The 23,661-nt window shown below is 38.9% G+C and overlaps 2 protein-coding genes and 1 non-coding gene across 4 annotated transcripts; 2 read left to right on the plus strand and 1 right to left on the minus strand.

Annotated features, from left to right (window-relative positions):
• LOC109824964 (thylakoid lumenal 17.4 kDa protein, chloroplastic) lies at window positions 7,542-12,495 on the plus strand. Its single transcript, XM_020391606.1, has 4 exons — window positions 7,542-7,672; window positions 9,569-9,693; window positions 10,803-11,049; window positions 12,076-12,495. Exons 1-4 carry the CDS (start codon window positions 7,564-7,566, stop codon window positions 12,297-12,299), a joined length of 705 nt encoding a protein of 234 aa, XP_020247195.1. The 5' UTR covers window positions 7,542-7,563; the 3' UTR covers window positions 12,300-12,495.
• Window positions 12,892-12,962, plus strand: TRNAG-CCC. Its single transcript has one exon. It is a non-coding gene; the product is annotated as a tRNA-Gly (tRNA).
• LOC109824963 (calcium uniporter protein 2, mitochondrial-like) lies at window positions 14,251-18,100 on the minus strand. Of its 2 annotated transcripts, XM_020391605.1 has the most exons (3): window positions 17,559-17,697; window positions 17,215-17,245; window positions 14,251-14,871 (listed from the first exon to the last, which is right to left on the minus strand). In XM_020391605.1, the coding sequence occupies exons 1-3, from the start codon at window positions 17,582-17,584 to the stop codon at window positions 14,356-14,358; spliced, it is 573 nt and encodes a 190-aa protein (XP_020247194.1). In that variant the 5' UTR covers window positions 17,585-17,697; the 3' UTR covers window positions 14,251-14,355. The 2 variants fall into 2 exon arrangements, with proteins under 2 accessions (XP_020247194.1, XP_020247193.1); XM_020391604.1 differs by lacking the exon at window positions 17,215-17,245 and having other exon boundaries at window positions 17,559-18,100.

The following is a 23,661-nucleotide window of genomic DNA, read 5'->3' on the forward strand; positions in this document are numbered from 1 at the left end:
ATCCATTTTTTGGTTCCGCCGTGATTCGGTTGTGTGGTTGATTTATCCGGACTTAACTCGTTGACCCGATTTGGCAGTAAATCCGGATCTTGAATAGGCAGTAAATCCGATTCTGAGTTCGAGTCCGAAACTGATCTTGATTCGATCGCGATTTGTCCGAGTCTGCCTTTGGTTGGATGACTCGTTGACTCTTCGAATCCTTGGCTTGATTCCGCATGCGAGTGGATTTATTCCGTTGTTTGCGTGCGGTTCATTAGCTTCGTAGCCTCGTTAATCCGCTTCGTCGCGTATCGCTTGGCTTCGGTGTTGTGGACTAACAATTGCGTCTGCATACGTCGCCTGATGGTCGGTTCGTCGAAACGGCGTTGTCAAGCTGTGTTAAGGGACCTATAGGCAGTTTTATACGCCTACAGATACCCTCTCCAAAGTATTTCAGCCTCGTTCTTTTATAGAAGAGTCTGGAATACTTTGGATATGATTGTCCCATGCTTCGGGATGTTTGGAGTGGCTTCTATTCTTGATTCCTTCAACCCTTCAGGCTGTTCGGTGCTTTGTCGAACGTCTGTAAGGATTCCGGTGCTGCATTTATTGTCTGACCGTCTATCGGAATTTTGAATTTGAAGTTGATTCTCGATTTTTGACTTTTAGCTCGTGTTTGTTGGTTCAACACAAAACTGACCCTCGAATGTCGGCGTTGAGTATTTATTTGCGACGCGTTGTCCGGCGTAGTGTTGTTGAGTTATCCTTAAGAATAGTTATAAAAATATTCTCCAGGAACTTCTCATCCAAAAATAGGGAATAGTTTATACTCATATACCTTATTGGAGTATTAAGAAGCAGTTTATACTCGTATACTTTTTGGAGTATTGATTCTTTCATTGCAACGCATTGATCGGCGTTGACCTAGGGTTACGCGTTGACCGGTGTTGACCCTAGGGTTTTGAACGTCGTACGTTGACTTTTTGATTGCAACGCGTTGACTGGCATTGACCTAGGATTACGCGTTGTCCGGTGTTAACTCTAGGGTTTCGAATGTCGTACGTTGACTGTTTGATTGCAACGCGTTGACTGGCGTTGGCCTAGGGTTACGCGTTGTCCGGCGTTAACCCTAGGGTTTCGAACATCGTACGTTGACTGTTTGATTGCAACGCGTTGACTGGCATTGACCTAGGATTACGCGTTGTCCGGCGTTAACCCTAGGGTTTCGAACGTCGTACGTTGACTGTTTGATTGCAACGCGTCGACTGGCGTTGACCTAGGGTTACGCGTTGTCCGGCGTTGACCTTAGGGTTTTGAACGTCGTTGGGTGCTCAAGTCACGAGACCAACTAGTGGAGTTGATGCGTCAATGACTCGCAGTTATAGAATTTTTGGCAAATCCTCAGCCATCAACGGGTTTGATGCGCCTTTACCGACTACCGTTTGAGTCGGGCTAGCATGCGGATTATTAAATCCGTTCTGCATGTGACGTTGTGCTAAGAGAGTTAACGCTCTTAGTGCTACGATATTGAATACGTAGACTTCGTCTTTCTCACGGGAATAGACTACCCGGCGACGCGTGTTAGGCGTTGACTTTAGGATTTTTGGCTAATCCCCAGCCTTCAACGGATTTGATTAGCCTTTACCGACTACCGTTTGAGTCGGGCTAGCATGCGAATTGCCTAAATCCGTTCCGCATGTGACGTTGTGCTAAAGGAATGAACTCCCTTAGACTTGATGCTACGACTTCGAATACGTAGACTTTGCCATTGCTACGGGAACATGCTACCCGGCAACGTGTTTTAGACGCTGACTTATCCCTACTTAGGCTTCGGGATAAAATTCACCAGAATCGAACTCTGGTGTCTTTTTCTTCGGAGAAAGACTAAACCGGCGACGCGTGTTAGGCAACGGCATATCATTTCTTAGGATTCAGGATGAAATTCCCCATGCGTGTAAGGCATGGATTTTGGTGTTATTAATAACAACCTGCCATAATGTCGAATATGTGAACAGGTGTTCTTTTTAACGGTTAAGAACTAACCGGCAGCGCGGGTTAAGCGCAGACTTATCCTTGCTTAGGTTTCAGGATAGAATACCCCAGAATCGAACTCTGGTGTCTTTTTCTACGGAAAAAGACTAAACCGGCAGCGCGTGTTAGGCGCAGACTTATCCCTGCTTAGGATTCGGGATAAACTTCCTAGACTAAAATTCTAGTGTCTTCTTCAATCGGTGAAAGACTAAACCGACAACGCGTGTTAGACGTTGACTTATCCCTACTTAGGATTCGGGATAAAATTCCATGTACCTGTGAGGCACAGATTTTGGGAGTTAAAAAAAAAGTGGTGTCTTCTCTTAGGGCAAAGACGAACCCAAAATGGGAGAGGAAGAATTTTATATTCTATCTCCCGACACTAAAGAAGAAGAATTTTATATTCCATCTTCGGCTGGAAAGGAGACTCGAGGTGGGATCTCCACCCCCAGAATCGAAAAGATTCAGATAACCCTAACTGTTGGAAGGTTTGATTACCGAACTAAAGATGAATTTCTCGTTTATCGAGAGTGAATTATGGTTTTGACCCTAACTGTAGGAAGGTTTGGCCAAATGAGTTTGAGATGACCCTAACTGTAGGAAGGTTTGATCACTCGATTTAAAAGTGGACCACTCGTTCATTGGAGGAATCGAGAGGAGATTTTGACTGTGGTCCTAACTGTAGGAAGGTTTGACCAATCGGGAGATTTGAGACGATCCTAACTGTAGGAAGGTTTGATCGCTCGATTTGTGGACCTCTCGTTCATTGGGGGAATCGAGAGGGGGAGAGTGTTGAGTGCACAGACGCGGTGAGAATTTGAATAGGAGTTTCTTATTCATCCTCTTGCTGTGGTGACCGGATTATCCCTAAGAAGACACTATATGGATTTCTTTTGGGAACTTCCCGTTACATGAATCATCCACCCCCAGCTTCCTTTGCAAAACTGGGTATGGTATTGTACTCAGTTGGGTGTCCGGGTTATCCTTAAGAATATCAAGCATGGTATTCTCCAGGAACTTCCCGTGAAAGAAAGGAAACAATTTAGACTCATATACTCAGGGAGTAGTTTAACCTCTTATACCGGTCGGAGGATTGAGAAACAGTTTATACTCGTATACTCTTTGGAGTTTTGCCGTTCTTATTTGGCTTACCTTAGCGTTATGACGCCGGCTTCAACCAAGGTCTGAATGCTATTCTTGAGAGCAAAGCAATCCTTGGTGGGATGAACGACCCTCCTGTGGTATGCACAGTACTTTGGGTCCGTAGTGTTGTCAGCTTCCTCCTGATTTGTGATAGGTGGTAGCTTGATCTTGTTACCTTCAAGGAGGGATTCGAAGATGGCTGGAACGTCTTCGTCCTTGAAAGAGTACTCTTTTTGGAGTCTCGGACCCGAAGTCTTTTGCTGCCTTCGGGATTGCTGTTGTGACGTTTGATTAGCACCATCAGCAGCTGCAGGTGCCTTGCCCTTACCACGAGAGGCGAAGTTTGAGTTGAGCGGATTAACCGTTGGTCGGTTCCTCTCGGCCTTCTTCCTACAAAGGAAGCGTTCGGCTTGTTCACCGCGCACCTTCAAGTATTTCTAAGTGTCAGACGGTGCTGTTCCCATTGCTTCCAACATGTCCAGTGCAAGGTTGTTGTGGCAAGTCTGGAGAATGAATTCCTCGGTGATCGGGTCCCGGCAATTCATCACCTTGTTCCGGAACCTTTTGACGAAGGTGTCGACTAACTCCCCGTCTTTCTGCTTCTCATCGAGCAATGATCCGATAGATATCTCGGTGTCATCGTCGAAGAAATTGGCGAGGAACATGGTCTCCATATCGTCCCAGCTATTTACGCTTCCTGGCTTGAGGCGGCGATACCAATCGAAGGCGGCTCCGCGAAGAGTGCCGACGAATGACTGCACCATGAGAGGCTCATTGCCAGAGATTACCCCCAGGTGTGATTTGAAATAAATCACATGCTGAGTGGGCGAACCCTTCCCATCAAACGGCGTGAAGTTAATTAGATTGAACTTCGCCGGATATGGGATCGATTCCCATTCTCTTGGGTATGGACAAGGAATGCCTGTTTTCTTCGTCTCTTGAGCGGAAATCAATGTATTGATTTTGCTCTCGAGGTTCTTGATCTTCAAGTTTTCACCTGTGTTTTCGCTAGCATTCTCGTTACCACCCCCTGCATTGACGGGAGGATTATTGGCATTATGCGTCTCATTCGCATTTGTGTCCTCATCTTCCAGATTAACCTGGTTATGACGACTTGGCTCGCCTTGCTGGTTCGTCAATGCTTGGATTTGTTGGTCATGCATCTCTCTCATAGTCTGCATGGCCATCTGCATCTCGAACCTGAAGCTTTTCTGTTGTTTGGCCATGGCATCTTCGAGCATCTTGGCCACTTGTTCCGCGCTTATCATGAATGACTCGCGGGGTTGTCCTTCGCTGGACACTGTATTATCTGATGCGACTGCGGAGCAGGTATCTGACTCTTCACCTTCTGAAGGTATTCTTGTCCGAACCCTACCATAAGTTCCTCGTGCGATTGCTCCAGACTGCAGACGCTCGTGTAATGGCTCCAGACTGCAGACGAGTTAGATACCAGGGTACTTCCGGAATTGACTCGGGATTATTCCTTATCGATGCCCTTTTGCTGGTCATATTGGTAGTGACCCTCGGAAATTCTCCATCTTCAACCATCGTTCTTCTTTGTCGGAAACGCCTATGCCTTGGTTTTGGCGCTTCGATACTAAGCCTTTCGAACACCGAAACTCTCTCGGTGACTGCCTTGATGCAGTTGCACTCAGACAGTACCGCCCGAATGAGTTTGGAACAGAGGCATTGAGTCTCTAATTCTCGAGGACTTCTCTTTCTGGCTCTGCTCGTACCCCCAGCACGATAGTATAACTCGTCGGTTTGAAGGTTAGAGTAACCTATCGTATGTTGGCACGACTTCTCAAGTATAACGTTATCGTCATCAGACGATAATGTTTCCTTCTGAGGGTGAACTGCCTTCTTTGGGCTTTCAAGAGTCACGCGCCTCGAGACATGCCTTTTTGGACGTGAGTTCTCGGCGGGCTCTTGGACTTCGATGCGCAAATTAGTCCGCGCAGCCGCCTTGAGCTCCTTGTCGTGTTGAGGGTTGCGGCGACTCCCAGCGCGTTGAGTAGCTCGGGGCTTTCTTAGTGGGCCCAAACGTCCTTGGATTGGAGCTTTGCTTCGCTCCTCGGGAAATGGACCGAGGTGCTCCAAGACTGACTTTCTTTTCTGGGATGGTCCTGCGGGATCTCCCGGAGCAGTTGTGGAAATCATCGACGGTCTGGATTGATTCGCCGGAGATTGAACTTTCGGAGGCTGTAGTTGTTGCTCCTTCGTCTGAATCGCCGTTTCAGACTTTGGTCTCCAAGCTTTGCGAGCTTGAGCCCGCGCCTGCGCTGATAGTGCGCGGCGCTTGCGAATGCGTTCCTCCAGCGTTGATCGGTTCCGTTTGACCCGGATCCATTCGTTCGTCGGCGCCTTGGAGGAACCGTCATTATTCAGTTGTTGAGGATGTTTGCCTCTCCTATTCTTCAGATCCACGTTGTAGCGGATCCCGTCAACTGACTCTATGGCCTTTGCGAATTGTTTCGCAAGGCGTTGACGTTGCCTTTGGCGGGCTCTTTTCGAGAGAGTCACCACGCCTAGGAATCTCACCCGATGCAACTTTGGCATCAAACGGGGCGAGATCTTCGTTGGTGTTTTCAACGTCTTCATACCAACGAGTTTTCCTCCTGGAGGAGAACTTGGACTTCTTGGACTTGCGTGGGGAGGTTGATCCGGACGAGGACGACAAGTATTCCTCGAACTTCTGTTGGTCGAACTCGTATTCGACCTCCTCCACGACCGGGATCGAGATCCGCGGCTGCGACGCTCCGATCTCGGCAGCAAGATCGGCGGCTCCCACTGTGGTCGCCAGATTGTTCGCGGGAAACTGTTTGCGGTCGCTCGCTTTGTGGGTTTTTTGCCAACGCCGGGGTTAATCCGTGGACCACCGCGCGATCTAGATCCGGTCGGATCTACACGATTTGACGGGTATTATTCCACGAAGGGAATAATAGCCGGGAGGGATTAGTTCACTAAGGAAATAATCGCTCGGATCTCGGGATCTAAGACCAAGCTTAGATCCGGAGTGTGATCTCGTGTAGATCTCAGATCTGTTCTTCCCCTCTCTCGAACTCCTGCCTTTTGTGACGTGGATGCTCGCCGAGGATCAGATCTGGATGTCCAAGTCTTCAAGTCTTCAAAACTCTAAGCTCGATCTTCAATCCGGCAGAGTTTCGGCTCTCAAAAGTCCAACCTTTGAAAATGAACAAAAGGGGGCCTATTTATAGGCTACCCTCACTGTGCCTTGGGCACAGTGCAGCCGGCCACCGAGCCACCTCAGGGTGGCTCGGCTTTGGCCGAGCCACCTTGAGGCGGCTCGGTTTTGGCCGAGCCCCTCTGGGTTTGCTGTTTTCCGTCGTTTTGCGCTGTATCCGTTTCTCGGTTCTGTCCGTGATTCGGTTGTGTGGTTGATTTATCCGGACTTAACTCGTTGACCCGATTTGGTAGTAAATCCGGATCTTGAATAGGCAGTAAATCCAATTCTGAGTTCGAGTCCGAAACTGATCTTGATTCGATCGCGATTTGTCCGAGTCTGCCTTTGGTTGGATGACTCGTTGACTCTTCGAACCATTGGCTTGATTCCGCATGCGAGTGGATTTATTCCGTTGTTTGCGTGCGGTTCATTAGCTTCGTAGCCTCGTTAATCCGCTTCGTCGCGTATCGCTTGGCTTCGGTGTTGTGGACTAACAATTGCGTCTGCATACGTCGCCTAATGGTCGGTTCGTCGAAACGGCGTTGTCGAGCTGTGTTAAGGGACCTATAGGTAGTTTTATACGCCTACAAGTACATTTAAATACCTCAAAGTATTTTAATATTACAAATAAATGCTCTAAAGTTCTAAAATATTGTGCATTTATGTTCTTCTATTTACTCAATGTTGAATGTTGGTGCCCTCTTTTTAACCTAATATTGCAAATAAATTCTATCAGCATGTAAATGGCCTCAGTTAAATACCCAAAAAGTTTCTAAAAATTTCAGCTTAGTAGAGAAAAGTTAACGTCATTTGGGTTTTTAACTATGGGTATTCGTCTATAACACTTAAAATACTTCAAGATTTTTTTGCTCAGTTTTAAAATAGGGATCATTTAGATGCAATATTAGTGAAACTGCATGGCAACTATTAGGGGCTGTTTGGTTGGTTTCTTTTGCCATTGATTCCTGCAAAAACGTCCTTTTTAGAAGCGTTTTGACAAGAAAGCTGTCAAAACTGACAGCAAGCAGAGAATCAGGGGCAAAAGAAACAAAACAAACAGCCCCTTAGGTGCAACTTAGCCAAAGATAAATAGTATAAAATAGGATAGTCAGAATCGGGACCCACACTTCAAGTCTGCCACGTAATCAGATTGGATAGATAGGGGAAGAAAAGGATAAGATATAAGAAGAGAGCGGAAGAAAAAAAAAAAAAATCAGAACTTTTTAATGGCGACAATCACTCTACACTCTCTCCACTCCCCATCCTCTTCCTCCAAACTCCGTCATCGCATTCCGACGCCAAAATCTCGCTCTCATGTCTCAGTCCAATGCTCAGGTAGAACTAACTCAACCCCCTTACTTTCTCCTTCACATTAATTATCTACTACATTCTATTTTGTTCTTGAACTAGACCCACACCTTCCTCCAATTTCGAAACCCTAACCCTTGGGTTTATTTAAAATATTATTTGATTCGGAAGGACTTTGTAAAGTTTACCCAAATTTTGAGGGCATTGTGATGTGGGTTAACAATGTCATCTTAAAAAAAAAGTCTACAATTTTGTTTGGTAATGATTGTGGAGACATGGGATATTAAGGAAAATGTTAGGGGATGTCGAAGGTTTCCTTCCACCTACACCGAAACTCCAAAGTTATAATGGATGTTGAGGGTTATAATTTTCGGCTATTATGATAAGATTTGGGGAAATCTGCATGCATTGTCCACCTTAAATTCTAACATGTCCTTGCAAGTTGAGCGCCCTTTTTTTTATGGGCTGAAACCTGGACTCACGTAGCGGTATTAATTTTTAAGAAAATCCGCTTTAAATTTTTGTGGCGGGTGGGATTTGAGCTTGGGTTGCTTTGATACCATCTTAAATGAAGTCCATCTAACCATTATACAAAAACTCTGAATTAATGGTGAGGATCGAGGATTATAGTTTTATATTAATTCTAACAGAAATTTTATCCACGACATGATGAATGCATACCTATTGTATCATGTATCAATGTATTATGTTAAGGTCTATGATCTGTAATTAGTGCCGAATCCAGAAAATTTTTCTTGGGAGCAGACAAGAAGTGTCTATTTACCTAAAAATAAAAATATAATATCATAAAATTAGTGTTTGATGTGAATATATTTAATATACTTTATTGTTAAATATGCAAATGTGCTTTTACTTTCCAATTGGTTAATTTAATTGTTATTAAATTCTTCATTGTTTTTAGATACATAGAGTGGAAATTTTAAATTTTATGGGGAATGGATATAAAATTTCATGACATTACATGCAATTTGGCTATAAATCCACCCGTCTGTAATGCTTTGTTATATTCTATCTCCGACTAAGAGCTTGAAACAAAATCATACTTACCAATTCAAAAAAACAGTTATAATTTTTTATTATTTTGATATTAGTCCCTTGAACTTTTTATAGTAGTCCTCTAAATCATTGAAATTTGAAATTAGTCCCAAATCTTATAACTGTTCTAAAATTATTCCCCCAAGTTAGCAGTTGTTTGATCTGGAGTGGAATATTAACTTAACTTTAACTAATTTGGCGGACTAGTTTCAACTTAAAGATTTGGGGGACTAATTAAAAAATATGAAGATATTGTGGACTAACTTCAAAGCACTTAAAAGGTTTGAGAGACTAATTTCGGAATATGAAAGATTTGGGGGACTAATTTAGAAGAAAAAACCAAATAATTTTATAGTATGACACACCCCCTTCTGGTTGAGAGCTAGGGTTATAATTCTATACTTTAACAGGAATACCAAACTAAAATAAGGGGAATTTTTTTTCTTTTTTTTTGGAACAAAATAAGGGGAATAGTTTCTTCAGCTTTCCCGTGGTTAATTGGATTAGCCTTAGTCCATAAGGAACAAAGGAGTATCTAAATTAACTGGATCAAGGTTAATCAGCTGCTCATATAAGAGATTTGTTAGTAACATATAGTCCAGCTTTATTCTGTTACGAAATGGATTATTAGCATCAGAAACTTTACCATGCAATTTTTGCTTCCACTGTGTCCAACAAAACCCACTTTAGCTAATAGCCTCATAATAATAACCCTTTCTTTTACACGTAAATCATAAATGTTAATTTTTGCGGCACTAGTCCTGTTGAACTGAAACTAAGAACCAACAGAAGTTTTTTTTGTGCTTAATCTATTGAAGATCTTCAAAATCTGATAATGCGTTTTAAAATACGTGTTAATTTCTTCAGCAAATGGTAACATGCCAAATTCTTCCGAATGTGGCCCTTCATTTAAAGGACTCAGAAACGTTGCGTGTGGCATGCTTGCTGCTTGCCTTGTGACCGCTGCCTCGCCTGTTGTTGCTGCAAATCAGGTTTAGGCATTTTCTTTAAACTTTTTAACACAATTATCATGTTGAGCACCATCTTTTGCCCACCTTTTTGTGCATTATAGCATCTCTATAATGTTATTGGTTTGCAAATTTGCCTTTATTACTCAAGAAGTTTGGAACTTTTTGATTTTGCATAACATGCTTGTATCCTCATTTGTGAAGGCAAGAACATCCATCAAGTATCAGATTATTCGAAAAGTACATAGATTCTGTCCACCAAGATATTTGAACCCTTGTCAACTTATTATGTAAACATTTTAGCCCTTTGGGCATCTTAGAAGAGCAATGTGTCAACATCTTCGACTAAATTTTATACAATGGGTTTTCTTAAGTTTGGTCCATCTCAAGAGAAGTAGACGCTCATTAATGATGCAAATCTGGCTCCTATTTTTGAAATGTATATATCTGGTTGCGAAAATCAAAAGTGGCATGCCATGTTGTAGCTAAACCAACTTGTCTGCTCAAAAAAATCCTTTCCATAGGCAACACTTTAAGAGAAACGTTTAGATAAATATATGACTCAGCCCAGAAATATATGACTCACAGGCATTGAATGCCTAAACACGTTTATATAAAATATAGAAGATATATAGCACTTTGAGCTCATTCTTGTGTGGCGTCCAGAGGAATACTACACATTTAATCTCTTTTATGAAATCAATAATATTTAAAGGTTTTTGCTAGAGTCATTAACCAGAATTTCTCCAAGAAAGTTAGAAGGTTGTTTTTGGGTAAATTTTACGAAACCCCACAAGAAGTATGGCCCCTTTTGAGATAACCCCCGAAAATATTTGGAAATGTCGCTTAACCTCATAAATTTCCTCATAAGTTTTGCATTATTCTGAATGTACTTTCAGGTAGCCCTCAACTTTTTGGAGGTTATATGAAAAGGTTTTGGAGGTTAAGTGACATTTCCAAACTTTTCGTGTTACCTCAAAATGGGCCAAACATCTTTGAGGATTTTGTGAGATTTACCCTTTTTTCCAAACAGGCCACAAGTTTCGTGTGAAAAAAGTTGATATTTACAGACACAGTTACTGCTTATATAAAACTTTTTAACTTTACGTTCATTTTCGTTCTCTTTCTTGTAGAGATTGCCTCCGCTATCAACGGACCCAGACCGTTGTGAGCGTGCATTTGTAGGGAACACCATTGGTCAAGCAAATGGTGTATATGACAAGGCAATTGACCTCCGCTTTTGTGATTATACAAATGATAAATCGAACCTAAAGGGAAAATCACTTGCTGCGGCTCTAATGTCAGAGGCAAAGTTTGATGGTGCTGATATGTCAGAGGTTGTAATGTCCAAAGCTTATGCTGTTGGTGCCAGTTTTAAGGGTAAGCACCACTTCAACTAATTGTTGTTGATGATTGTAGTCATGGCCACATGTCATATATACTGATTGATTACATGTAAGCCACTCTTCGTGATGCATCTTACAGTGAGTCGAGCTAAAGTTTGTGGATATTAAGTCATTCTTCCTGATGTATTTGCACAACTTTTTGGTCTTTCTTTGAGTGTGCAAGCACATGAAGTACATTTTTTGGGTTAGTTGTGGATAGACCCTCTACAGTTCGCTGTTTTGAATGTACTACCCGTATACTTATTTATTAAATATACTGGAAGGTTTTTTGACACACGCCAGATATTTTTGGTGCTTTGTGACATTTTCAAAAGTTAAAAGGCTATTTCAAAATGGGGCATACTTGTGGGGGTTTTGTGAAGTTTACCTGAAATATTTAGCTTGGTCCTTTCAAACTTAAGTTTTCGAATAAAATGAAAGGTGTTAAGCTTCTTCATACTTTCTCATGTCAAATATAAAGTGAATTCAGTTATGGAGAGTGTAAACTTGCATATGCGTGAAATTAAATCTCTTGTTTAGAGATATACGTGTCCGGATCTTATGTAGGGATTGCCATGCACCTTGATCTTCAACCAACGGTTAGGAAGCAATCACATCTAGATGGCGAAAAACTCCCACGAATCACCCTGCGACTAACTCCAAAAATACAGAATTGAGAGAAGAAGGGAGAGATGACAATATTTCTTTTTTCCTATAACTATTATTTTCACATTACGTTATTATTTAAAGGGAGAAAGGGATCTAAATATAATCCAATTAGAATTAGTCAAATATTTTCTCTCTAAGAGAACATTTAAGTCCCTCTTAATTGGGTGTATCCTTATCCATCTATGACTAATAGACAGTATGACTAAAGAGCTAAGACAATTCCACAAAAATAACCAACCAAATTTATATGACTGGCTATCAATGCTCAAGCATTTACTTACGGTTTATACTACAGGCAGTATACCAAAGAATTTTCAGTTAGACAACTAAAAGATGTTCTTTATTATTGCAGGGGTGGATTTCACAAATGCAGTCTTAGACAGAGTGAACTTTGGGAAGGCCGATCTCAAAGGAGCAATCTTTAGGAACACAGTTTTATCAGGTTCTACTTTTGACGAAGCTCAACTTCAAGATGCGGTCTTTGAAGACACCATAATAGGCTATATTGATCTCCAAAAGCTTTGCGTAAATACTAGCATCAATGAAGAAGGAAGAGCAGAGTTGGGGTGTAGATAACCATGTTGCTGGTTTTGTCAAGAGTTACTTGCTACATATAAGATTTTGTGTTTACATGTCCTGATAATGAATTTTTGTACTAGTTTGTAATATATCATTCTTCAAGCAGTGTTGATATCAGCGAGATGCTTATGAAATATATGTGAATCTTGTTGGTAGCATTTGACCAGAATGAAAGATACGTGATTCTTGTTTAGCTTTTTCATTTGTCTAGGAATTTATAAAGTTTACCAATGGTTTTATGTTCAATTTTGAATGTGGAAGGCTTGCAATTTCCAACTGGTAACATAACTCTAGCCTGCATTTCGCAAAGGGTTATTGGAGGGGTTAAAGGGGTTTGACCGTTCACTAAACTGCCAAACAATGAGTTTTGATCAAAGAGTTTGTTACCCCCGATCAACGGACTAAGCGCAATTAACCAGTCAAAATGATTTTATAAGATGTTAATTCCTTGTTTATGTTAAATCTGTAGCAACAATAAAGCAACCAAATATGTTTATCTTTTTGAAATTTTTTGTGCAAATATGTCATTTTTCACAGTCCAATGTTTTTATTTCTATTTATTCTAAGTTATATTTCAGTTAACAACAAAGCGCATCTGGTGTAGTGGTATCATAGTACCCTCCCACGGTACTGACCAGGGTTCGATTCCCTGGATGCGCATATTAGTCATTTTACTATTTTTAAAAAATTCTTTTCCTTCTGAATTTCCGGACATAAAATATATATTTTTTCCTACCTTTTCAGTGTTCTTGCCATATTTTAAGTATTGATGGAGTAGTTTACCTTATAATAAAATATTTTTTTCCTACCTTTTTAGTGTTCTTGCCATATTTTAAGTATTGATGGAGTAGTTTACCATATCATAAATTTGTTTCATGACGTTATTTGCCTTGTTATTGATAAATTTTTGGATGCTCATTCCAGCAAACATTCATAAAGAAACGAGTGAGTAACTCCTCCTGTGAACGGAAGTAATCTGAACAGACTTAAATCATCGACCAAAAAAAATACCAAACTATAGTTGCACAAAATTAGGACTTGTTTCATATATATCATCAGGTTTTTGTACATCTGATGCTATGGAGTTGGTGTGAATCTAAAAAAAAAAAATCCTTCAATATGATCTGAAATGGTTACTCTTGCTTTCTTCCTCGAGGACTTCATAAAATTAGAAGCAAGAGACCTGTGCACACTTTTCTCATCACTCCACCGGACGCATAGCGTGTTTCAAGCCCTGCGCATACTTTCCAGTCGCCCTGCTGGATAACTGGATACGCGGTGTTTCAAAGAATGCCAATCTTCAGATCAGCTCAGAACAGGGGGAGTTTTGAGATGGATGTTCTGCTGGATACTGGATACGCAGTGTTTCAAAGAATGTCAATCTTTGGATTAGTCCAGGAGGGGATTTTTGAGATAGATGTGCTAGTCCCGCGATGCTTCGCATGTACTGGATCTGATCCTTTGGATAGTTTATCCTAGCTATTACCTTCAAATGGCTCCTTAGTACTGGTGCCACTTCGGGCTAGCAGTTGCCAAAATATCGCTCCAACTCCAACGATCATCGTCTCCGCAGAACTTCACCCCCAGGCAAGGCTTGATTCCCTTGAACAACAATATAGATTATGTTTAGACCATGAAGCACTACAGACCTTTAGGCTGATTTCTTCAGTGCCATACACTTGTAATCGCAAGAAGCGTAAACTTTCAACCAAAATCCCTCATGTTCCTCAATCTCTTCACTAGCTTGTAGCATGATGAACAGGAAACATGAATTTGCTCTCTAATTCCTCCAAACATCAATCAAGGCTTTTCTGCAGTTCTGAGCCTGAAGTGAGTGGCTTTCTACCCATCTGCTCTCATCTACAATTGCAACATTCTATCAGAAACAATTCAGTTCCAGCAACTCTAAGCAGATAGTAATTAGGCCCAACACTGAGTCGAAAACACATACCATAAGAACAATATCACTATTTGAAAAATGATTCTTTCAACATTTGATTTAACAATGTAATGTAATTTGTTTCAGTACACTTTTTCCACCAAGCAAATGACTTCAAAATGCAACCTGCATGCCTTTTGCACGGCAATCACAAAAAGAGCTAGCACAGCCCTCAGAAGGAAACGAAGCCAAAGAAGCAGCACAACCCTTCTTGAGCTCATTAAACCTATTAAGATCAAAACTGTAGGCCTTCATGAGCTTTTTCTGCTTCGCATCAAACCGACTCTGAAAGAAACTCTCAAACGAAGGTTCTCTTGATGTCCTGAGGAAAAATCCATACCCAGCCAAGAAGTACATGGAGGTTAAGTAAAAGCAAATGGGCTCCATTACATCCCATGAGAGCTCCCAAAATGTAAGCCTCATCAATCCAATTGTTTGTATTAACATAAATCCGAGACCACACCATAGCTCCCTTTTAACGCCAGTCTCTGCGAGTTTATCTATTGCTGCTTTCTGCTCTTCAAGCTCTCGAAGCTCCTCCTTTTGGCACTGATTCTTCTGCTGGGGAATTGATAGAGGATTATGCTGGGGGATTGATAGAGGGATTACGCTCTCAACGGCTTTAGCTACCTGTGACATCAGAAGGAAAAGAAAAAAAAGGCTTTGGCTACTTGGTCTTCGAGAAGATAAAAGAACACATATTTTTGAGTTTCATATATGCATGTACAACGATAATATATATTATGCGGGATAAACGAAAAGCAAGATGCAATTTTACTTTCTAAAACAAATATAGACAATAAGCAACTCAAGATTTTGAGGTAAAGATGTCAACTGATTGAGGGTTGAGAAAGCTATCCAGCTAACAAATATAAATAACATGACCAATGTTAAAACTTCTGGATTGCACCAAAATGAGGAAGGCCATATTGATGAAAGATATTATCATCAACATTAAGTAACTACATTAATATAAAAATGAAAGATATTATCATCAACATTAAGTAACTACATTAATGTAAAAAGAATTGCATGCAAATAGATGAACTTGTGTTGATACGTCAGAAGTAATGAGAACATATTCATGGCAATTTTGGGTAATAACTTAATAAATATATGAAGTAAATATATGAAGTATAATATATCATGACTTGATCAAAATAGGAAGAGATTATTTAAGGAAGCATTTGAAATTTTTATGAGAAGAGCACAACACTCAAAGATTTAAAAGCATCAATTTTGCTAGAACAAAGATATAACATGAATTCATTCTCCTTGCCGGTCGATATATAGTATGACATGAACATAAATGTGTTAAGAGTGTGAAAAAAGCAAACTTGCGATATGTGGACAAAAAAGAATAATATAAAGTCTTCTGTATAACATATCCCCAATTATTCTACAATATAAAAAATCTAAAACAACTGTGAATAGAATAATAAACCCCGATATTTTGCTAGTAAATTTCTGTCCAGCAAACATTATATGTATGTTTTGTCAAATCAATAAAGAGTTCATATAGCAACAAATGTTCATGGATATGTAAATTACAGTTCACAATAGAATCTTAACTCGTCCAGTAGAAATTTCTACAAATCAAGTAGATCGAGTATAAATTTCCATAATCAATTAGGTCCATAAATCCACGGTCAGCTGAGAAAACATTAAAGTACACCCTAAAATCACCACTAGCCTATTAGTATATAGACAACCCATTGTAAAAGTTTCCTAATTGATAAATTTCAATCAAGTTCTGCTCTGTGCATTTAAGTCTATTGGGCACACTCCACAACTCTTAATTTGCCAAAAGTGAACTTACCCTAAGTCAACTTACGTCAGATATTATATTATATTGAACATTTCCTCTAAGAGCAAAAGACACGACCAGGAAATAAAGAGCTCAGAATAATTCAATAATTTCATAAGTTAATGTCCTCAGTTTAAAAACTAGTGCATATGCACTGATTAAGAAAATAATAACAATAATCAAACATAGATATGTCACTAAAAACTTAGTGTAGAGTACAAGCCAACAATTTGTGCAATTCACAAATACTCGTGAATACTTTTGACTACCATGCAATTTGTAGAAAAGCAAGGCATAATTATCGAATTAGAAGGAAATGTGTGTCTCTGTGCGTGCGTGAGTGCGTGTGCGTGCTTGTGTGTGTGTGAGTTAAGACTCCAATGAATAACATGACTTGTTAAACTCCAATGAATGTCATTAAATTGGGAAATTCTTCTCAAGTCGTATGGGTTAAATGATTCTAATCAAGAAGTCCAGGAGAAAAGAGGATTAATCATGCTGATTCGATAGGACAAGGAAACAATGTGGTGCGCTCATCCGGATTGGGAATCTATACTATTCTCTGGTTGAATCCTATGAAGAATAGTATAAATCGGTCTTCCACCCTGCTCAATTCTTATATTCTTCTATGCCTTGGGATCCTCTTTCCATTTTCCACGATATATATTTTTTATCTTTGTCGTCATCACCTTAATACTCTATGGAAAATATCATATGAAAAAGAATCTCATCCTCGGGTTGGAACCCAGGAATATATTCTACAACTTATCCTATTAATAATCCACTCCACTAGGAAAAACTAGTAGCCTCAAACTATTTACAAGTTGAACGAATGGAAAACTTGGAAAAATGGTTCAGCGTACCCAACAAAATATGAGCTGAAAACGCAGAAATTTACTCGAGTCAGGTAATCGAAAGAAAAGAAACTAAAACGTGCTCACATTATAATGATATCCTATACCATTATAAATTTATTAATCTCTATGGCAAGTAATGTCACAAATTGAAGTTTCATGTGGCAACATCAATTCCTTGGGAAAAGTGGAAAGTAATTAGGTGATTTTCTTTTTTTAGAATTCTGGTTTATTCTTTTTCACTATTAAATACTGAAAAAGACATTGTTTGCGTCTCATGAAGAAGGTTCAGGTCTCCATCCAAGGTTTTACCATTTCAAACACGTAACCCTTCGTTTCTTCCCTGTAGAGAATAAGATAGAAAGAAACACACGACGAAAATACGATCAGACCCCAGCAAATTTGATTCAAAACATAATTTCACACTATAATTTGAAGGAATTTTGCATAAAAATTCAATTTTTTGCCCCTCTATTCTGCGGCCTCGGGCCCTCCTTCCAATGCCTACCCTCATTTCCCATCACGCTCACTACCGACAAACTTACAAACTACGACTACCTTTGCAAATGGAACAAAAATTGAATTTTTCCTGCAAAATCCCCCAAATTTTCATTAAAAAAAGAAGAAAAAAACACAAATCCACAAAAAAAAATTACCTCATCGGGCCGAAGAAACACGACATTGCCCAAAACAATCACAGCCCCCGACTCATCGAGAGCTTTCGCGATCCCCAACCCCTGATCCAAACTCGATATCTCACTGCAAACCTTCAAAAACTCCGAATACGAGATCCTTTCTTTCTCCATCGATCTCAACCTCGACCTCGCCATCTCCATCTTCGCCGCCTTCATCACCTTTCTCACCTCCTCCGCCGACATCCTGGTCTCTCCTTCCTCCTTCTTTGGCGGGATCAAGCAATCGAGCCGGATCCGAGACCCATTAAGGATCCGAACCCGATCAATTAGACCATCGGCGACGGCAATGGGGAAGCGATCGGGGGGGATCGGATCCTTGTGGAGGAAGCGGCGGGTGAGGCCTCTGTCGGATTCGGGTACGATCTTTCGGGTAGCGGATGGTCGGAGGTGAGCGGAGCAGGATTTGGCTACGTGAAGGAATCGATGAGCTAGGGTTTTTTGGAACGCCATTTTTTTGGAGATCGAATTTTTTTTTTCCTCCCTTCCTTTTTAGATCGCGAGGAAGAAGACAAAAGGAGATGGTATTTATAGGAGGAGAGAATGATGGGAGATGAGATGATCGAACGAGATAATGACGAGATATTACGTAATGGTTTGATGAGTCAGCGAATTAATTCGGAGCATATCCTCACGCGGGGTAAGCTTACCTCTCGAGTTGTTTATTAGATTAATTAATTAATAGCTTAAATTTGGAATATCCTTATGTTACTCGGAGATATACTGAGTGGTATTTTATATTCTGTTTTTCTATAGAGTGCCCTTGGGCACTTTATAAGAGAGGAGAGAGATAGAGAGAAATGAATGAGGAGGGGGGCCCCCTGATTTGCATTGAGATCCTCTCTTCATTCATTTCTCTCTATCTCTCTCCTCTCTTATAGAGTGCCCAAGGGCACTCTATAGAAAAACCGTTTTATATTATATCAGTGTCATTACCCGCGCCAAGCTGAGTTGAATTTTTTAGAATTAATTATAAAAATTTTCACTTTATGTTTTCTTTGCTCAATCTTTATGACATGAACATTTAATAATTAGCTTGAGCTCTGATCATGAGAATCAAACTAAAAATAGGTATATTTCACAAACTACCGGTGCATCTTGAGCAATTGAAAAATCTAAATTTACATAAAGCCTTAAATATGATTAAGAAAAATTAAACTTACAATTGTTAATATACGAAACATTATTATCTTTCCTAAGGATATCAACAAACCTTCAATTACCTCAAGTACTCTATTATGCACGATGTACATTGCGCTTAAGCTTTGTATACTTGCACCTTCACCCACTGTATTTATATACCAATAACAAAAAATGGATACATTTATATACCAATAACAACAACAACCAAACCTTTATCCTAAATGTTTGGAGTCGGCTACATGAATCCTATTTTTTCATTCCATACTGTTGTGGGTCATTTTCTCCGTTACGTTAGTCTTAATCATATCATTCTTAATTGTTTCTGACCAAGTCATTCTAGGTCAACCTCTAGATCTCCTAGCCTCATTAACTCTTATATTATCATTTTTTCTAATCGGTGCACTAAGGGGTCTCTTTTGTACATGATCAAACTATCTTAATTTATTCTCTCTCATTTTATCCTCAATAGGAGCAACCTCTAATTTACTACGGATGCATTCATTTCTTATCTTATCTTTTAATGTATACCCACAAGACTATCGTAATATTCTTATTTTTGCTACACTCATTTTTTGAACATGTTATTTTTTAATTGCTAAACATTCTGACCCATAAAAGCATAGTTGGTCTTATAACGGTCCTATAGAATTTTTCTTTAGTTTCATTGGTATTATACAATCACATAAGACTTCCGAAGAACTCCATTTCAATCATCCTGATTTAATTCGTTGCACAACATCATCCTCTATCTCATCATCATGCCTAATGATAGATCCTAGATAACGAAAATTATTAGTTTTAGCTATTTTTGGCCATCAATATGCACCATAGGCTCTCTTTCTTTCCTACTTTTATTAAAAATGCGTTCCATATATTCTTTTTTTGTTCTACTAATTCTAAAACCTTTAGACTCAAGAGCTTATCTCCATCTTTTTACTTTAGCAATATTGCCTCTTCTAGTTTCATCAACTAATACTATATCATCAGCAAATAACATACACCATGGAATTTCATCCTGAATGTGCTTAGTAAGTTGATCCATAACTAATGCAAAAAGATGAGGACTTAAAGCTGACCCTTAGTGTAAACGTATGGTAATAGAAAATGGTTTAGTATCTCCTTCATTAGTTCTTACTCCAGTTGTTACTCTATCATACATATCGTTAATCACATCAATATATATACTTAATATATGTTTTTTTTTCTAACATCCACCACATTACCTCTCTAGGTACTCTATCATAAGCTTTTTATAGATCGAAAGATCCATATGTAGATCCTTTCTCTTCTCTCTATATCTCTCCTTCAACCATATCAAAATATGTATATGTTCCATAGTTGACCTTCCATGTATAAAACCAAATTGATTTTCAGATATTCATGTCTATTTTCTTAGTATTTGCTCTATTACCCTCTCCCAAAGTTTCATAGTATGACTCATGAGTTTTATACCTCGATAATTTGAATAACTTTGTATATCCCAATAACAACAAAAAATATAAAATAGATATATTTATATACCAATAGCAAAAAAGAAAACACAAATAAAATGGATACATTATTTTCATAAAATGGAGTGTAGCATTAAATTTTGCAAGATGCATGGATGCATAAGAAAAGCCTAATCGAGCCCGCCTTGTCAACAATCAAATGCATCATTATAGAGTTTGAACTAATGATAGAGAAGGGGATCTAAGAATGTTTTTAACTAGATTAGCTTGTAAGATTTATAGAGAGGATATGAATTGAGAAAGAATGGGAAGTTGATCTGGCCCTTAGTGGAAATTGAGTTGATGAGACAGTGACAATTGCTACAATTAATAGTAATTAAGAGAGGTTACATTTCAATGCTTCCTGAAAATATAAAGATTTGAATTTGATGTGACATTATGACCATCTTTAATTTTACAAACAACAATTTTTAGGGTAATTTGCATATAACAGATAAGATTTGCAAGGCTTTAATTGATGGATGATAGTATATGAAAGCTTTAGAATTTGTATGAATATTTAAAAGTTTTAGAATCTGTATAGATTACATAGAAGATGAATGGCCAATTCTCTGAAAAATGGACATGCGGCCAATTCTCTAAAAAAATTGACATGTGTCATCTTAGGGTATTGTTTTAGTATATTAGATAGATTATATTTTAAATTAAAAAATAAATATGAATATGAATGATAATTGTGCTGATTTGAGAGATGAAATGATAAAGATCCTTTTAATTGAATTTGGCTAATAAGAGAGTTCTTATCACTTGCCCAATTTTTTGATATCAAGTTTATTAAGATGATTTTCATGTATCGGATCCACACAATAGAGAGGATTTAAGATTATAACACATAGCTTTCATTATAACTTTAAAGATTATAACACACAACTTTCATTATAACTTTAAAGTTTTTGTATAGCGTTAAAGACATTAAGATAGTGCTAGAGAAATTAAGGTTCGGATTTTATCAGCCGTTGTGAGTCCAAGTTTCGTCTTATGAAAGCGTCTTTAATCTGCATAGACGTGTTAACAATAATTCTTTTAATTAATGGTCAAATAAATTTATTCGATCGTATTCAGCTGAGCATATTCTTGCGCTTAAGCTTACCACTCTGGCTGGAGATTAGATCAATTTATCATCACTAGGCTGGAGATTAGACTAATCATCAACATTAATAAAATGGTGCATGCACTTCACATTTTTATGAAGAAATTGTGAAATATATACGTGTGAATGTGTGATACTTTGGGGATGTTAGTCTACAACGTCTGTGCGTTTCGTGCAGAACATATTATAGAATTTATGCTCTATTTCAATAAAAATAATAGTGAATATGAAGGATAAACGTGCTTATAGGATATATGAAATGATCAAAGTCTCTTATATGTATGCGAACAGTTCTGATAGGATGAGCACTTCGACTAGTGCATAGTTTTTTTTTACTGCTTAAGACACCACTAATTATATGAGAACATTGCTGGAACAAAAATCCTTCTCATCACTGATAGAAAGTAATGGTTTTGATTGAATGAAAAACAGAGAAGAAGAAAGAGGATTTCTGAGGGGCTCCGGTAATGGGTAAGTGGGTTTTCTTATTGATTTTCATTGTGTTTTCTCAAGGAGAATGATCCTCCTTATATAGGGGCTAAACCCATCATCTATACCCCTCAGATCCGCCCCCATGAGAGATTTTCTCTCAACCACCCATGATTCACGTTCTCCACCATTCTCTCAACAGAGAAACATTGGTTGATTTGGTCATCAATGACCAGGTCAAGCTAACATCTCCCACTTGACCAAATTAACCAAGTGACATGCCTCCCACTATCCGTGAGATCGGATGTTTCTGCTTACCATTACTCCCACTATCCGTAGAGAGTAACTCTTATTTCATTATTCATGAAATTTTACTTGGACTTATTTATTCCTAAGTCCCATCAAACTTACATGTTTGATAAAAGATTCTGTTGGTATTCCTTTTGTCAAAGGATCAGCAATCATATCTGTAGTAGGGATATAAGTCACTTTGACTTCTCCCTTTTCTACAATATCTCGAATATAGTGATACTGGATCTCAATATGTTTTCCTTTGGAGCTATTCGCGCCACTATTGATTAAGCTAATTGCTGCTTGATTATCACAATAAATATCAATAGGTCCTTCTAACAAATTGAGATCAAGATCAATCAAAAACCGTCTTATCCAGACAGCATGTGTAGTTGCCATACTACAAGCTATATATTCAGCTTCTTGCGTATATCTAGCAACACACCCTTATTTCTTGCTACTCCAAGAAACAGCTCCTCCTCCAAAGATAAATAAGTGTCCCGAAGTGGACTTTCCATCATCTTTATCACCTCCGAAATCAGCATCGGAATAACCGAGGAGTTCAAGCGAATCAGCTTGATAAACTAATCTATGAGTCAATGTACCTCTGATATACTTCATAATCCTTTTAACAGCTTCCCAATGTGCTGGTCCTGGATTACTTTGATATCTACTGACTAGACTCACAGCATAAGCTATATCAGGTCTGGTGCACAACATTGCATACATCAAGCTTCCAATTGCTTGAGCATAAGGAACATCTAATGGCTTCTGCCCCTCTCCAGGGCTTTGCTCTTTACATAATCTCTTTCCCATAACTAACGGAGTTGGTGCCGGATTGGAATTCTCCATTCCAAACCTTTTAAGAATTGATCTTAAATATTTTTCTTGGTTTAAACTTAGCATTCTGGACTTTCTATCTCGAATTATTTGAATTCCAAGAATATATGATGCATCTCCCATGTCTTTCATCTCAAATTTTTCGCTGAGATCTGCCTTGGTTTTATTCAACATTTCTATGTCATTTCCAGTGAGTAATATATCATCCACATATAAGGATAATATAGTAAACTTGCTCCCACTTTTCAAGACATATACACAATTATCTAATTTATTTTGAATAAAACCAAGTTTAGTAACTGCATCATGAAATTTGAGATACCATTGTCTAGAAGACTGTTTTAAACCATATAAAGATTTCATTAATTTGTAAACTTTATGTTCCTGTTCTTTCACCTGAAAACCTTCAGGTTGTTGCATATATATTGCTTCCTTCAACTCTCCGTTAAGGAATGCAGTTTTAACATCCATTTGGAATAACTCCAAATCAAGATATGCAACAATAGCCAAAATAATTCTAATGGATGCAAATTTAGCTACAGGAGAATACGTCTCCTGAAAATCTATTCCTGCCTTCTGGTTATAACCTTTGGCAACTAACCGTGCTTTGAATTTATCAATAGATCCATCAACACGATATTTCTTTTTGAGCACCCATTTGCATCCTATGGCTTTCCTATTTTCTGGTAGATCACATAACTCACATACTTTATTCTTTTCTATGGAATCAAGTTCTTCTCTCATAGATTCTAGCCATGAAGCT

Source organism: Asparagus officinalis, chromosome 10, assembly GCF_001876935.1.
Source record: "Asparagus officinalis chromosome 10, Aspof.V1, whole genome shotgun sequence".
NCBI classification, from domain to species: domain Eukaryota; kingdom Viridiplantae; phylum Streptophyta; class Magnoliopsida; order Asparagales; family Asparagaceae; genus Asparagus; species Asparagus officinalis.

Coding starts and splice junctions, on each gene's coding strand:
- LOC109824964 (XM_020391606.1), top strand. CDS start 7,564: ATGGCGACAATCACTCTACACTCTCTCCACTCCCCATCCTCTTCCTCC. Junction 7,673..9,568: donor TGTCTCAGTCCAATGCTCAG/GTAGAACTAACT, acceptor TAATTTCTTCAG/CAAATGGTAACATGCCAAAT. Junction 11,050..12,075: donor TGTTGGTGCCAGTTTTAAGG/GTAAGCACCACT, acceptor TTATTATTGCAG/GGGTGGATTTCACAAATGCA.
- LOC109824963 (XM_020391604.1), bottom strand. CDS start 18,047: ATGGCGTTCCAAAAAACCCTAGCTCATCGATTCCTTCACGTAGCCAAA. Junction 14,872..17,558: donor TGTTTCTTCGGCCCGATGAG/GTAATTTTTTTT, acceptor CTGATGTCACAG/GTAGCTAAAGCCGTTGAGAG.